The sequence below is a fragment of the Molossus molossus genome, unplaced genomic scaffold (assembly GCF_014108415.1).
Source record: "Molossus molossus isolate mMolMol1 unplaced genomic scaffold, mMolMol1.p scaffold_m16_p_10, whole genome shotgun sequence".
NCBI classification, from domain to species: Eukaryota; Metazoa; Chordata; class Mammalia; order Chiroptera; family Molossidae; genus Molossus; species Molossus molossus.
The window spans coordinates 79,546,120-79,564,066 of record NW_023425345.1 but is presented as its reverse complement, the minus strand read 5'-3'; the positions used below and the strand labels follow the sequence as shown (position 1 = coordinate 79,564,066).

The 17,947-nt window shown below is 40.0% G+C and overlaps 1 protein-coding gene across 1 annotated transcript; it reads left to right on the top strand.

Moving 5' to 3' along the window:
• Positions 1 to 15,657: 15,657 nt before the first annotated feature.
• On the top strand, positions 15,658 to 17,646 carry LOC118623780 (protein FAM71C-like). The gene is made up of 2 exons (XM_036251550.1): positions 15,658 to 16,278; positions 17,026 to 17,646. Exons 1-2 carry the CDS (start codon positions 15,658 to 15,660, stop codon positions 17,644 to 17,646), a joined length of 1,242 nt encoding a protein of 413 aa, XP_036107443.1.
• Positions 17,647 to 17,947: the final 301 nt, after the last annotated feature.

The window sequence follows — 17,947 nt, the reverse complement described above, 5'->3', positions numbered from 1 at the left end:
ATCTATTTCTGTTCAATTTCTTTCCTTAATCCGTGGGGATAAGAAGAGGCTGAAAAGTTACTGCCTAATCAAAGTAATAGCTACTCCCAAGCACACTGGGTAGAATACACCTGCTGTCAACTGGTGTCCAAGGCTGGGTTCCCTGGAAGCAGATGCTAAGATGAGGTTTGGGGAGCAAGATACTTATTAGGGATCAACACGTGTGAAGGGCGAGGGGAGGAAACAGCACTTGGCAGTGGAAAAAAACTGACACAGGCCCAGAAAAAGCCTTGGCCAGCCCAGTGGGGAGCCCTGGGATGAGCAGTGCCCGTGGAGGGTCCTACATGAAGCTCTCATGCCTACTTGACCAGGGAATGCAGACTGTCCCCAGGAAGAGTGTGTGGACAAGGTACGTTTATGCAACCACGGCTGTCCTTGAAAGGGGTAGTGATCTCAGGCTGTCTTCTGACTCATTTCCCTTGGCTGGGCATTGGGTCCTCCTCCTACAGGAATCTAGGCAGTACATCCCCATGCCCACTAAAGCAGGGGTCTATGTCAGTCATTATTTGCAGAAATATGGTCAAGAAACAAATTTTTCTAGTAGCCTCTCAAGTCCGGAAATGAAAACATCGCCCAGAAGTAGGTTATGTAACATCCAGCAAAGCAAACTTGGTCTTCCTCTGTCATCTTTCCTCTAGTGAAACAATTGCTTTAATAACTTCATTGCCTTGTAGTTTTAGAAATTAACCCCTGTCACTGTGGCATATGGAATTTTTTTTGTTAATTATCTGCTAATTCCGTTTTGTAAGTATTGTTTATATTACCTAAAAGTATTGATTCCAAGTCGGGAAACACCTGAGAGTGCGTCTTCTCTAATTCCTGCATTTAACCTTGGAAAACACTGGCTCACAGAGGTCAAGTTCTTGCTCTAGGTTCACCCAGTGGGCAAGAACTTGTCCCCTAACTCCTAATATAACTCCTGTTTTATAAAAGATAAAGTGGGGTTTTAAAAACTCTGTTAAAAAGGATAAATGATGAGCCCTGGCCGGTTTGGCTCAGTGGTTAGAGCGTCGGCCTGCGGTCCGGAGAGACCCGGGTTTGGTTCCCGCTAAGAGCGCGTACCTCGGTTGCAGTTTGTCCCCGGCCCTGGTTGGTTGTGCGGGTGGCAGCCACTCAATGTGTCCCTTTCACGTTGATGTTTCTCTCTCTCTCTCTTCCTCTCACTCTGTCCGAGCAAAAGATGGAAAGGTGTCCTCAGATGAGGTTAAAAAAAAAAAAAGGATAAATGATGAAAATGTACCCCTACATTTAATCTCATAAAATGTATCCCAAGTACATGGCATTTCAGAGTTCATCATGATGGTTTGTTTTCATTATAATTACTGCCATTTGAACAGGTGATTGCCAAAGAACAAAGCAAACTTAAACGTGATCTTACATAAAGAAGACGAGCTGTCACATTGCTCTAAGGAACTTAGCAACGTCTAACCCTATAGAAACTTAGAATTTTCAAAAACGCTATTCCATATTCAGTTTAGGATATCACTGTGGGAAATTTTAGAAAACTGGAATTAAACTTGAATCTATCTTTTGTCTTTTTTAAGTAAGAGATCTGTCGCTAGCGATGTGAAAATTAAAATCCTGGAAAATTAAAAAAAAAAAAACCTTACAAGCCTAGACTTATTGCTTATGTCTTATGCATGTTCATGGCTACAAAGTGGGGGAAAAGTACCCTGAAGAGTAGGTGTGGTGATCTAAAATGTTGAGGGGGTGCCAAATTTGACATTTGATATTAGCACAAACACAGCAATCTGATTAGTCTGTCACCCCCTTTACAATAATGCTGCCCTTTCGGATCCCTTGAGCAACACAGAGAAGCCAAGACCAGTGTATCTAGAGAATCTTTGAAAGTTCCATCAAGGTCATGATGTTCACAGGACTCTCAATGCTGGGTTAGATATGTCTCCTACCCAACTCAGATTTTATATGAAAATATTTCAGAATCCTATCTCGGTATCTGCGCCCTTCTATCACCATGACAACCAAGGGTATTTTCAGAAGAAGTCAGCTAGTCACTAATCTCTTTTCAGCAAATTCTAAGACATGAGATTTCAGAAGCCTCATCTCTTTTTATGAGGTTTTGGAGCTTTGTGACAGCTGACACTAACCCATAAGCATCAATATCTGGGTGTCCATGTATAGTTCATCAAGGTTTTGGTTTCATGTGTCAAAATTCCAGCCTAAACCAGATTAAAGCAAAGAAAGGAAATTTGTTTGCTCATGTGACTGGAAAGTCTAAGCAATGAGGACTTTAAGCACTGGGTTGTGAAAGTTCAAAAATGTCTTTATTAATCTATTCCCATTTCTCCATCTCTAAGTTCTGCTCTCCTCTGTGATAGTCTCGATCTCATATAGGCATCGAGTGTTCCTCAAACTCATACACAAATGTACTTATAAGTAGCTTTAGACCTACATAGATATACTTATAAGTAGCAATCCCAGAAAATGGAGTGATCCTTGTTCGAGATAACGCCAGCAAAGTCTCAGGGAAATCTTTAATTGGCCTGGTTTGAGTCGTGTGCCCCCCAAACCTCCAACTGGACTAAGAATGAAGGAAGAATGATTCTACAAGGAGACACTGGGCATTAATAAAATGTTCACTAAAGAGGTATATAATTTGAGTTGTCTCTCGGGAATAACGTAACATCGAAAAAGCAATACAGTCGTCCCTCGTTTATCACGGTTAATCCATTCCAGAGTCTAGCGGTTGCACCTGGCATTGAAGGGTTCCTGGGGTGCTCGAATACATAGGCCTACAGTCCATACATACAGTAATTTTCATTGTAATTGTAATACAGGGGTGTTTAATTGACTCAGACAACTGAGCGTGCGCTGTATCATTTTCACTGTCTTGATCAACTTTGTAATGAATATATTTGAAAAAAAATTTAATGTCTGTTAGTCCTATCACTCTTTATTTCAAGTGAAATAAATAAAATTAAAACGTGCTTAGCCCTGGCCAGTGTGGCTCAGTTGGTTGGAGTGTCATCCCATGTACCTAAAGGTGGCAGGTTTGATACCTGGCAGGGAACATACCCAGGTTGTGGGTTCGATTCCTGGTCAGGTGCATGTGGGAGGCAGCTGATGGACATTTTTCTCTCACATCGATGTTCCCCTCTCTCTCTCTTTCTTTCTCTAAAAATAAAATAAAAAAAAGAATAACTTGCTTAACCAAAAGATAGAAACTATTAGCTCATGTAACAGAAAAGAGAGAGCTTGATTTCAGACAGAACTAGGTCTAAGGTGCAAATATTTGGATAGTGTTTCTCCATCTTAGCTCTACTTTCTCTGCCTTGGTTTCAGAAACTCCTGAGGCAAAGCTTCTCATCTCTGATGGGCAGCACGCGTGTCACGCACCATCTTTGAACCAATCACTGAACTGGAGGGATGTGGTACTGCAACTGGCCAGACTCCAGTTATGTGCTCATCCTGGAAGCCAGGGGCTGAGGTCAATTTTGTTCAAACAAAATAGACAGGGTTTGGGGATTACGCCAAGAAAAGTTAGAATGCATTACCAGAAAGAAGTAAGAAAGATATTCCATATATAAGTATACTCTTCACCTTTTGAAAATATACATAGTATTGCATCCAGGAAACAGCAAGACAGGATGAGATCAAGGGTTTAGATAGAAAAATTTTGTGAGACTAAGTCACTCTTCAGCCACATAAAGATAGGAACATCTGGGTCACCAATGACCAAAAGATAAATAATAAATAGATAAATAAATAGCTTTCAGCTCAACATACACTTAGAATCTTGGATCCCTGTAGCTTCTCTGATCAAATCCATCTCCAACACTAAAATTTAATGTCTTTCCACTTGGCTAGAAACCCAGCTACTGCAGCTATATTTTCATTTCATGGCTTTAAGTTTGGTATCTCTCTTATTCTCTCAAATCCTAACCCACTCAGTCCTGTGACTCTTCCTTTTATCCAGGTAATCTGTCATTCACACCTGTCCTTCCAGTGGCTCTTCTATGAGATCTCAACCCTGCTTCTCCACAATTATATTATTTCCATGACTCTTCACCATCTCTCTCTCCTCTTGCCTTCATCTGCCCATGAGTAGCAGGAATCATTCTTCCTCCTGAAACGTATGTGTTATTATCTCTTTAAAGTCAGAAAGGACTAAACACGATTGGCAGAACTGCCCTTTGAAAGAGAGGAAGACACTTCTTTTTTTAAGCACACGAAGTGCAGAGGCAATGCAATGATGCAGAGAAGTGCTGCGGCGGAGAGGAGAGAAGCTGGAAGCATTAATGTGCTACAGCCTCCGTCTTCACAGACACAGAGGAGTGAGAAACAGATGCTCGGAGGGATGGAAGAGCCGTCTGCAGGAACAGCTGTGTAGAAGTGGTCGGTAATCCCGCAGATGACTGAACATCTCGCTGAGCTGCTGTGAGAGCCCAGCGAAGGTCACATAACATGAAAGTATGTTGCAGAAAGAAATACACTGTATTTCCCCTCTCTTGGTATTTGAAGATATTTTGAATATTTTACATCTGTGCACACATTTTATTAATGTTGATATCAGTTGACTGGCATAATCATTGGCCTTCTAGGTGAGTAAAATTATCAATGAGTTCATGATAAATTGAGTCTGAAAATAAGTTTGTGGCCTTCAGACATTTTGATCAAAAAGTTGTGCAGAAAAACCAGAGACCTTTAACACAGTTTTGTTTTTGGTTCTTAAATTTTAGAGCCTATAAGCTTGTAATTCTTCATCAATGATTCTTCAACCTTTGTGTTCATAATAGCAATTCTGACCCAGTAGCTCTCCTGAATTTGCATTGTTAAAAGCCCTACGGTCCAGCCAGTGTGGCTCAGTGGTTGAGCATCGACCCATGCACCAAGAGGTCACCAGTTCGATTCCCGGTCAGGGCACATGCCCAGGTTGTGGGCCAGATCCCCAGTGGGGGGCATGCAGGAGGCGGCCAACTGATGTTTTCTCTCATATGTTACTCTCTCTGTCTCTCTCTCTCCCTTCCTCTCTCTCTAAAGTCAATAAAGGGGAAAATAAATACATTTAGAAAAAGCCCTTATGATTCTGATAGCTGGCTCTGTCATGAGGCTTTAGAAGCGCTGGTCTGTATGGAGGTATGGGCGTAGGGTCTGTCAGCTGTATGGTCCCTGTGCTGGAATCGGCCCATCAACTTACCTTTAACACCAACTTTCTCCTGATGCAAATGGGTCAAACTTACTCCTCTTCCTTTTCAGTGAAGTATTGTGTGTTTCACTGGCTTGCAGGAATAGAATAAAGATCCCAGTAATTAGCAAAGCAGTTCAAATGGCAAACATATTTACAAAGGAATCAAAGATAATAAGGAGCAAATCTAAAAGCCTCAGGCATCACGTTTTAATGGTTAAATGACAGAGAACTCTGCTGACTGATTGCGTTTTATCAACACAGTCCCATAAAGAAATTCATCTTGAAGAATTGTCCCAATTCCTACACGTGCATTTCCTAGCAGTGATAAAATAATCATAGAGATAACAGCATATTTTCCATACAAGAGTTTATTATGATCTACGTGACTCTTACAATATGAAGCTGGGGACTCTGAGCTGTAACTGAACAATCTAAGAAGGGAAAGCTGCAACTGTGATGAAACATTTGTTATGAACTTAGAATAGTAACTATTCAAATCATCTGTCTAATGTCTGGAGCTGAAGAAAATGTAGCCTGGATCTGGGGAAACTTTGCTATCTGTTTGTGAAGCACAGAACCACCTGTGGAAAGCTGTGCATGTCCCGCACTGAGAAAGCAACAGAATCTAGATTTCAGGGAGGACAAAAAAGAAGAGACATGGTCTGGTTCATTTTTTAAGTGATAAGCAACATTGATTTTGCCTCATCATTCCTGAGTGCGTGCACACTGCTCTGGAGAGCTCCTCTTTGGCATGTCTAAGTCCAAATGGAAGACAGAGCACAGGGAAGGATGGAGACAAGATGGGAATAATTGAAGTATATTGATATGTCATTCCTCCTCTCATCTCCTAATTCAAACAATTAAAAACCAATAGGAATTTTCTGTTATGATTCATTTATGCATTCAATTATTCTACCATCTTTAGTGAACTCCGACTATGTACTAAAGTTTGTTAAATTCTTGTCTAAAGGGACAAGTGAAAGACATGAAATGCAGAAGAAAAAAAAAATACCAGTAAGAGGGAGAGAAAGAGAAGGAAGAATTATTTTTAACATGAAACATATATGACTTAAAGAATTCTATAAGGTTTAAGGCTTATGGAATGTTGAAGACTTGAATATGATATGTCAATTAAGTGGAATATTATTCAACCATCACAAACGTGATTTAAACATACAAAATGTGAAAAGTTCTTATAATATAGAAATAAACAGTATATAACATAAAGCACAGATATGTATTAAAAACACTATGAACATAAAGGCGCAGTAAATTAATCAAAATATTAACATTGTGTTTAGGCTGGTATGGCCATGAAAGTCCCACTTTTCTCTTTTTCTTCCTAATATTATGTATTCCCATATTTCCTTTTATGAAAACAAAACATCATATAAAGAAAAATATGTAGGATCTATGAAGAATGTCTAAATTAGGCTATATATTTTAAGCATATACCACTGTATGTTCCATCTGAATTTTTGTTACTGGTATTTATAAATAACAAATTTTAAAATTTTAGTTTTCAATTACTGTTTACATTCAATATGATTTTGTTTTAGTTTCAGGTGTACAGCATAGTGGTTAGACAATCACACACTTTTCAAAGTGGTCCTCCCTACATTTCTAGTACCCACCTGGCACTACACACAGGTATTACAATATTATTGACTATATTCTCTATGCTGTACTTTACACACCATGACTATATTATAACTACCATATCTATTTTCCCTTTCCCTTCACCTTTTTCATCTAGCTCCCCACTCGCCTCCCCTCTCAAGCATCAGTCTGTTCTCTGTCTCTGTAAGTCTGTTTCTATTGTGTTTGTTCATTTATTTTATTCTTTAGATTCTACATTTGTGTGATTCTAGGTCATACTTCTAAAACCTGATTTAAATTAAAAATAGATGAACCAGAAATATTCTGGGTTTTTAAGAATATATATATTTTTTCTATTAAAGATTCCTATATTCTTTATTCTTTGCTAATTCTCTATAACCTGGACACATTTAACACAATTATTTAGGGATCAAAGCTATTGAATGTAAGAGGATAACATTTATAGTTGCTCCTGCAAAAGAAAAATTTTATTTACTTTATTTATATATCAGGTAGGAAAAGGATATTTAGTCACTAAGATAAAGGCAGATCAAACAAATTATAGGAAACTTCAAGAATGCATGAGACACAAGGCATTCTGTGATAATTTAGCTCCTTTAGAAACAAAAGCTAAACTTTGAAATATTTGAAAATCATGCTGTTTGAGAGTCTAGATATCAATGAGCTGATGTGAGAAGGAATATAATTTGGTCTTGGAAGGAAATACAAATAGGAGTGTGGATAAATGAGGGGTGTAAAGTCTATAATTTGCTCAATTTTCTAAACCATCTTCACAGCTAGTTTCCTGGAACACAGCATTTAACTTTGACTTTGGATAGCTTTGGTATTTCTGTACTTGAAGGTGACTATCAATTTCTTGAATCTTAAATCATACATATTCTTTTTTCTATTTCTCTTTTTTGCTGACTTGTGTTTCAAAAGAAAACCTTAGGAATGGGGTAGAGATCTCTTTCTGATAAATAATGTATTTTTGCCCTGGATAAACAGACCCTGCATCCTCACCCCAAATACTCCCTTGTCTTATTTGTTACCTGCATGTACCCCCTACAATCCCCTTTCCTCCAGTCCTTGGTAGCAATCCATTGTCAGGTCCTAGACATTGGAAAGAATAACATGAAAACAAAAGAAAAATGTCTTTAATGCATGTTGGCTAGGACATTTGGTAATTTTAAAGATTTATTACCCTCAACTGCAAGTGTTGAAGAGGTCTCTTTTAAAATAGGGTTTCTATGGAAATCTTATATTTGCTTTGGAATGATCTGCTAATTAATCATTTACATACAGTTGGATATGTGCATTAAGAAACTCCACACTCCACCTCTGCCCCGGTGGCAGGTAGGAAAGGTTGGAATTGCTGCTCTGGTCGCTACAAATAACAGCAGTGGAACAGGTGTCCCAGCTCAGAAGTGGTGGTGATTTTACTCTGGGGTAATATTTTTGAGTGTCAGTTTTTGCTGGTATTTTGCCTGCAGAGTGTTGCTTAAGTTTTAATAATACTACTTGAAATTTCTTAGACTTCTAAGCAATTTAACCAACATTTACTGCATCTTTTATGTGACAAGACTGTTTCTTCAGATTTTCTGTAGAAAGGAAGAACCAAGAAATTAGGGAATGAGGGCATAGAAACAGAGGAATAAATATGATTAAATGTATACAGTGCAATGAACTTTTCTAGGTGTTTTCATAAGGCATCATTGCATAGATCAATATAATTTGAGGTTAGATTCAGAATTTTTAAAAATATTTCTGGAAACTTATTTTGAATCCAAGAGCCTACAATCTCACCCAAGAGCCCGAAATATTAATCAATCAACCTTGGTGTCAAAATGACCTAGAGCAAGTGGACAAAATAAAGCTGAAATATATTAGACTTTCCTTTTTAATGTTATACTTAATAATTAAATACTACTTCTCAAAGCAAAAAAAAAATCAATTATTTACAGTTTTTAATGCACGCCATAAGTCTTTTGCATCTAAAACATAAAGAAACAAGATTTCATCTTACTTAAAATAATACTAATTAATGAGTTCATTCTGCATACCAGTGATTATGCTAAGGTCTGTAGCAATATTCCCTTCAGATATCCTGAGATTGATACAGTTTCCTTCTCCTTCCCCTTACAAGGAAGAGTATAATTATCTAAAGTCTCTTGAGTATTTTATGGTGGTCCAGGATTCCAGCCTTGGGCTTCATAACTCCTAGGTCCATACCCTTGCATTGGGTATCTTATAGCTTCAATATGAATGTAGCACTGAAGCCAGAAAAGAAAGAATGATGTTTAAAAGTGGACGCATCCAGAGTCTTGTGCCTGTGTCAACAAGGTTGAACTAATTACAGATCAAGTTCAAGCAAAGGCAGCAATTGTGAGCTGGTCAGCTCACCAAGCCCAGGAAAAACCACTGAAATAGAATAAATGGCAAAGTGGAGTCAGTGAGGGAAAGTAACTTTAGGAGAGGTGGCGTTTATAGATGACTTCTAGGCCTGTAAGGAATATAAGGCAACATTAATTTATTTCAAAACACATACTGTGTATATCCTATGTTCCAGCAGAGAGGCTCATGCCACGGAGAGAGATGAGACTTATAGAGAAAAGCACAACATATCAGTTAGGGTTCCTTTGGTTGCAAGCAATGGAATTCCTAACCCAAACTAGTTCAAGCAAGAAGAGATAATATCAAGATCATTAAGATGTTCGAGGGGCCATCTGGTTTCAGGTATGGCTTGACTGGGGGCTGAAACAATGTCAGATATTCCTCTACACCAATCCCGCAGAGATTTCAGACTTACGTTTGCTTTACTTTGTCCTACAGTGAGAGGTTGAGAGAACTCGAACAACCGGACTGGGGGACAAAAGATCTGGAGTTGAATCTTATTGGCTCTGATTCGCTTGGCTTGGGAGTCTTCGTCCACGAAGCAGTCACTACGTCTAAAGGGATGGAATGTGCCCATTGGCTTAGGCCAAAGCAGGTGCTCTAGCCTGGAGCCTACAGGTGGTGGAGTTGGCAGAGGAGGCAAGGAAATGGAGACTAGACTAACCCAAATCAGTATCTAATGTCACAAGAAGGAGGAATGAACTGTTGGTGACAAAAACGAATGTTCACCACCTGTATGCAAATAATTATTTCAATGTGATTAGTCATCTAATAAGGGAGTGAAATCAGAGGGCAGGAAGTTTCTAAGCTGATTAAACACGATGTTTATGCTGAGGCCTGGAGATGAGTGGAAATAAGTCAGACAAATAGGGAAAACGGGAAAGTTACAGCAGTGATACAAAGACAGGATGGGTTGGAGGAACGGCAAGGGCTATGTGACAACTGGCTGTTGAAATCGTGTGACAGAGGGAAGGAGAAAGCAGGGATGAATAGGCAGGTTTGTGGTTTCTCCACAGGGAAAATCACGGCTTTGGACTTTATTTACTGAGTGATGCGGTTCACTGAAGTTTTTCAAACAGTGCCATAAGATAAGAGTCGGCAAAATTTTCCTGTAGAGGGCCAGTATAAATATAATACGTTTGCAGGCCACTGGTTTCTCCCACTCACCTCTGACACTGTAGCATGAAAGCAGCCACAGACAATACATAAAATGATCGGGCATGGTTGTTTCAATAACACTCTGTTATGGACACTGACCAAATAACATATACATATATGCATAACCCATGGACACAGACAATGGCATGGGGAAAGCCTGGGGTAGAGTTGAGGGGGCAGCTGGAGAGGGACAAAAAGGGAGAAAATGGGAGACATCTGTAATCAATAATAAAATAATAAACAAAGTCAAAAATTTTTTTCAACCATTGAAAAATGTGAAAACCATTCTTGGCTTGAGGATGGTAAAAAAAAAAAATTTCAAAGAAGAGGTAGGCCAGATTTGGTCTGTGTACCTGTTCATAGTTTACCAACCTTGTTCTAAAATGATCAATTCTATGTTTCCAGAATACCTAGAGAAAAGATGAAAGAAACATTGAAATGAAAAGGGAGGAGGTGAGGAGAGCTATTTGGGAGACCTTTGCACTAATCCAGGTTGACGTTGGTACACTGGAATGAGCAATTGAGAGTCTTGATTAAGAAATGTGACAAGGTAGCCTGGTCATAGAGCTAGGCCATCAGAAACTAACCTGGAGTCATGAGAAGAAGGGTGGGACGGAGGTAGAGATTCAAGCAGGGAAGAAGGGAATGATGCAGTAGTGCCCCCTTGGCCATGGTTTTGCTTTCTGCAGTTTTAGTTACTCATGGCCAACTGGGGCCTGAAACTATTAAATGAAAAAATTTCAGAAATACATAATTCATCATTTTTTAATTGCATGCTGTTCTGATAGCATAAGAAATCTCGAGCTGTCCTGCCCTGTCCTCCCAGGACCTGAACGGTCTGTTTGTCCAGTGCAGCCACACTGCACACACTACCCACCCTTTAGCAGCTGTCTCACTCATCAGATCGATTGTTGTGCTATCACTGTGCTTGGGTTCAACTCACCCTCATTTTAGTTAAAATGGCCACACAGCACAAGAGTAGTGATGCTGACAATTTGTACGGGGTGGGGCAAAAGTAAGTTTACAGTTGTTTGTATGGAAAATAATACAGTAATAAATAAATAATGCTACAAGAATAAACTGTGTTCCACATACTCTCAACCATAAACCTACTTTTGCCCACCCTGCTTCTTTTAAATGTGAAGGTGAATACAGCACAATAGGTATTTTGGGAGAGAGAGAGAGAGAGACCACATTCATATAATTTATTAGAGTATATTGTTATAATTGTTCTATTTTATTATTAGTTGTTGTTAATCTCTTAATTAAGTATGCCTTAGTAATACATTCATGATGCCTTATTTAATAAATTCATTAATAACATCTAATTTATAAATTAAACTTTATCATAGATATATATGTATAAGAAAAGTTATAGTAAATATAGGTTCAATACTATGCATGGTTTTAGGCATTCACCAGGGGTCTTGAAATGTCCCCTGCAGATAAGGGGGATCTACTGTACAATCCTAGAGGGTAAAATGTATTTCCTGAGACATGAGGGATGTGGCTGGGGCTGAGGTCAGTTCCATGGGGATAGACAGCTGTACAGAGACTTAGAGTTAGTGACTGAGCTTGGCACTCGAGGAATGGATGCTGTCAGAGGAAGAGATGGTTTTCTATTGCTCTTCAGTGGCTTGAAGAAGAATCTTAATGGTGGCCATTACTGACTGAACACCAAAAATCTTCCCTCTTATCCCAGATTTTATAAATCCCTGTGTTCTTTAATAGTCTTAAGAGAAGAGAAAGTGTCTTTACAAACAAACTGAGGTGGACTTTCCACTCTCTGGGTGGGTAGATCCTGAGTCAGATTAAATTTCAGAAAATGTGATATTTTCTGAATTCTAGTGTTGTAGACAAATTCACATCAATGACTAATTGAATATTTGAATTTTTGCTAAAAATATTTTAACTGAGAGATTGCACTAAATCTCTGCTTATTGATTTTGTTAGTTGGCCTATACTACAGGATAAGCATACTTTATCCTTAACCAAGTCAAAAATTCCAACTACATATAGCAGCAAAGAGGCATTACTGTCATCTTGAACACTTACTTAGTCACTGTGTGTAAAGTGACAAAGGGAAGATCACTTGGTATAAACATGATCCATACCGCCCTAGCCAGCATGGCTCAGTGTTAGGAGCGTTGGCTTGAGAACCAAAGGGTCATGGGTTCAATGCCCAGTAAAGAGCACATTATCTGGGTTGCAGGAGGCAACCAATCAATGTCTCTCTCTCTCACGGTGATGCTTCTCCCTCTCTCTCTTCTTTCTCTTTTTCTCTCCCTCTCCCTTCCTTCTAATCTCTCTAAAACTCAATGGAAAAAATATTCTCAGGTGAGGATTAACAACAACAACAACAAAATAAACAACATGATCTATCTTGGAAAAAGAAACTCCAAGCTTGGGTCCTGCACCCTTTGAACCAAAACAGAATCCACCCATGTGTAATATGGTCTCTAAATGAAGTGTTTATATTTGAAGCACAGCATGGTGCCACAATGAATGTAGAATTCTTTTGTAAGATAATTTATGAAGCAGAAAAGAATTCATAGACATAACTAAGAGAATGCTTACTATAATGCATTTGCAACTTTAACTCAATTTGTAGTATTCATTATATTAAAGTTAAATTCAAAAGGCTTTATATGAATAAATTCTTTCTGAGATTTTTTTCAAAGGGGCTATTCAATGAAGTATTGCTAATGGCCACTTAATTATCCAACTAAGGCACAGATATAGTACTGTGGAAAGTAAAATAGTTTGCTCAAGGCTACTCTATTAATCTAAGCCCTGAAAAATAAATGGAAATCTTAAGAGTCCTATCTTAGCTGTCATCTCTACCATTATTATTGTCTCTGTTTTCTTTCCTACAATTTATATGAATATATATGCACCTTTATCCTTTTGAGTATTTCTTTTTTTTTTTCACTGAGATAAAAACCTTTTATTGAAAAATAACAGCAAAATTTACCTTACATAACTTATTAAATCCAGTTTAATTTAATAAACATTTAATACAGTTTAGTTATTTGTTCCCTTGTAGGCAACAAGTAAATACTAGAATTGATAAATTAATTCAGTAAAGTAGCAGGATACAAAATAAATATCCAGAAATCAGTTGCATTTTTATACATCAATAATGAACTATTTGAAAGGGAAACCAAGTAAACAATCTCATTCACAATTGCTTCAAAAAGAATAAAATACTTGGAAATAAATTTAACCAAGGATGTAAAAGACATGTACTTGAAAATTTGTAAGAAACTTAAAAAAGAAATTAAAGTAGATACAAATAAGTGAAAGCATATACTGTATTCATGGGTAGGAAGAACTGACAGCATTAGAATGTCCATATTATCCAAAACAATTCACAGATTCAACACAATTCCTACCAACATCCAATGACCTATTTTACAGAACTAGAACAGATATTCCAAAATTTTAAATGGAACCACAAAAGACCCCGAATAGCAACAGCAATTTTGAGAAAGAAGAATAAAGTTGGAGGAATCACACTATCTAATATCAAACTATATTACAAGGCCATAGTAATCAAAACAGCATGGTACTGGCATTAAAAACAGACATATAGATCAATGGCACAGAATAGAGAGTCCAGAAATAAACCCACACCATATGGTCAATTAATATTTGACAATGGAGGCAAAAACATACAATGGGGGAAAAGATAGAATATTTAATAAATGGTTTGGGAAAGTTGAACATATACAAAAGAAAAAAAATGAAATTAGACCACCTTCTAATACCACAAACAAGAATAAACTCAAAATGGATTAAAGACTGGAATGTTAGACACAAAACCATAAAAATCCTAGAAGAAAACAGGCAGTAAAATCTCAGACATTTCTTGTAGCAATATATTTTTTTGATATATCTTTTTGGGCAAAGGAAACAAAAGAAAAACAAATGGGACTACATCAAACTAAAAAGTTTTTGCACAGTAAAGAAAACCATTAACCAAATGAAAACACAACCCACTGAATGGGAGAACATATTCACCATTACATCTGAGAAGGGCTTAATATCCAACATTTATAAAGAGCTTATAAAAGGCAAGACAGAAAAAAAAACAAGCAATCCAATTAAAAAATGGGCAAAGGACCTGAAAAGACACTTCATCAAAGAGAGCGTACAGATGACCAATAGACAGATAAAAAGATGCTCAATGTCACTAGTCATTAGAGAGAAATGCAAATTGAAACCACAATGAGATACCACCTCATATCTGTCAGAAGGGCGATCATCAATAAATCAACAAACAAGTGTTGGTGATGATGGCAGGTAGAGGGAGTGAACAAAAGAAAAGAAAAGAAAACTCCTTGACTTGGACAACAGTGTGGTCATTGCGAGGGAGAGGGGGATGGGTGGAGGAGGTGGATTAGGGTATAGGCATCTAAATGATGGTGGGGGAAAAAGGCCCACCTGAATAATCCAGGACAATCTTCTCAAGTGCCTTAATTTTATTACATCTGTAAAGATATCTTTTCCCAAATAATATAATATTCATAAATTCCAGAGATTAGGACATGGGTAATTTGGGCGGGGGGGTGGGGGGGTGGATTACCATTCAACTCACTAAAGGCCTTGATATTTTTTCTCATGAATTTAAAGGACTTTTATTTTGTTCTCTATAATGGCTAATTCACCTTTGTCATATTTGATAAAAATATTTTGGCAAATGGCAAAAAATATATATATTTCCAGAAAAAAAATGAAGAAGCCCAATAATAGAATTTTTGAGAGCAGTTTACAGACATCGACAACTAAATGCAGGCTTGAGAAGGATAAGGAGAGTCTTAGGAAAACTTCCCCTGTTAAACCTTTAGGTACGTCCTTAAATTCAAACTCGGTGACTAAAGTTCATGTTTCACAGAACTTCTATGATAACTATAAAAGAAAACATTAAGCAAAAGCCCAAAAACACATCCAGTTCTTATAAAGCCATGAAGTATTTGTCAGCTCTTAGTATCACCTTTGTAGATTAATGCAGATAGTTTTCCTGGGACTGCTGATCATTTACATATCATTACCTATTGTAGCTGCATGAAAACCTGTGGCCTTGAAGAAGCAAAACACAGAAGAATTTGGTTCTCTCCCTGTGGGGTGGCTGTGTGCAGGAGGATGCTGTCCCTTCCTGTGGGGCCGCTGTGGGGATGAGGACACAGTGCTGTGTGTGACAGCTGGCTGCAGGTCACAAAGGACAGCGAGAGTGTACAGGTAGCTGTGAGGGGCTGTGGTTTAGACCAAGGAGAGGTTCTGGAGAGGACGTGCAGTGGTCTTAGTGCAAGACAGACATGAACAGCAGCACGAAGCTGTGGCAGGGCAGCGCCCAGGGCAGCCACGTGCTGCCCATGTTCCGCGGCTCCATGGGGACGCTGCAGCAGCAGCTGTGCACGGGTGAGTTTGCCATGTTCAAGCACATTCTCATGTTTGAGAGCGACTTCATCCAGATCAACAAGAGAGGAGAAATGATCGATATGCACAACAGTGTGCGAATTGTCACGGTGGGCGTCGCATACACCAGCCCTAACCTCACGATACCTGACGTCCTGCTGCTGGCACGACCAGCTCTCAGCTGTGCTGTCTGCACCAAACACGAGCGGCACACCCGGGGAACGGGACTCAAGTCAGCAAAGACCTTAGAGCTGACCAGGCTGCTTCCTTTGAAGTTTGTAAGGTTGTCCATCTACAGTCATGAGAAAAAACAGCTCCAACTGAAGCTTGCCAGCGGCCACTCTTTTTACCTACAATTATGCCCCCCTCCAAATGCAAAAGAAGATGTGTTTGCACACTGGGAAGACTTGGTGCTCTTCCTGAGACCCCCAGTGGAGGCTTACAGTGGTACCCAGGCCGTACCAGCTTGTGACATGATGGACATACCTGTGTTGGAGGCAGAGGACAGGAACAGCCCCGCTGTAAGTTTTTGCAGAGACTCTTGGAGGGGGCCCAAGTGCTGGGGGAGGGCAACGGAAGGCCCTCGGGCTGCTCCCCTGGGCTGTGGGGAAACACTGCACGTGGAAGGGCTCAGGACAGATGAGCCACCACGCGGAGCCCTTGCCGCACTGGGGAGGCCCCGAGTACTTCTGAATACCCGAGGTCCCTTAGAGGTCAGGTCCTCTGACCCCATACCCAATGCTGCAGTGCTGTCAACAGCATCCTGACCATCCAGTCTGCTCTGGATCACCTACATATGGCTGTGGACTCAGGCAGTCTGATCTGTCGTGGGACATTTTTAACTATGAGAAAGCCCTTTCTTTATTTCAGCCATGAACTGATGTTTGCATGAACCTGCGGCATTTCAGCACGCTTTGCGTACAAGTATACAATGTGTTAGCAGCGTGCAGTGTCAGATGAGCATGGCTTTGACCGGCAGTCTCCCCCTAGAAACCTGTTTCGTAGAAATGCTGAGACAAGTGTATAAAGTAAAAGTGTGAGGATGCTCACTGGTGAACTGTACTAGTGCTCCCCCTGCCACAGGACCGTCCAAGCAAAGCTGCAGTCACCATTTTGGGAGCGCTGTAGGGCGGTTCCTGCAAACTCTGGGAGACTGGACTCGGTGATTTCAAAGTTTCTTCTAATGATAGGCTGTTGAAGACAGGTGACAGCCCTTTCTGGTTTCACTTATTCTCTTCTCTTCTTCCCTGTTTCTCCTCTCGGCACAGGCCATGGAGCTCCATGAAGGTGTCCAAGACCAGGTCAGCATCAGAAGCCTTCACGTAGTCACTGAGGTGTCTGGGATCACCTCTCTTGCTTATACTGGTGGGGAAGGAATTCAACAAGATGCTTCACAAAACTACCCTGTGCTTAAGGACACACCGTCTTTCCTAACCCTAGCACCGCTAGGGCCTGACCAGGGGACAGTCCCAGGGACAGCAGCAGTAACACCCCAAGGCAGTGTGGGTGCAGTTGCAGGAGAAGAGATGACCAGCAGACCTGTCACAGAGACCGTGGAAGGTCCAGGAACTGAGCCCTTACTCTCAGCCTCGCAGAGTAAAGACAATATGAGTAAACAGGATGGAGGCCAGACAGTTCCCCAGAGCCAGGCTAAAGCCCCTAGGAAGAGAAAGGAAAAGGAGAAAACTTCCACCATAAGGCCTTCCCAGTTTGGTAAGAAGGGGGAGGACAAGTCACCCCTAAAATCCCGTGGAACCACTAAAAGAGCTCAGAAGGAGAAATACCAGAGCAGCCCAGAGGGCCAAGAATGCGGCTCCTCCCCCCAGGAATACAACAGCCTCGGGGTCACCCAAAAGGGGACTAGATCTCAAAAACTGAGGAGGAGCTGAACTAGAAGTAGTTTGGGGGAGGGGCACCATAATCTGGAGATCTGTTCCCTCATCCCTCCCCCATTCTGCAGCTCCCACAGCCTAGGAGGGAACACTGTCTCCATTCCTGGAATGCGTTAAATCCACTACAGTGGATCTCCAGAGCCATGGGCCACCCACCCCTTTCAAGATGGGAAAACGGCTTTTCTGAAGTGGGTCAAGCCTTTCATTTCTTGAAACAAATAAGTGCCTGCTATATCCCTTAAAAAATAAAGAATTTATGAATTGGTCTGATATGGCCACAGACTAAGTCAGTCTGGCT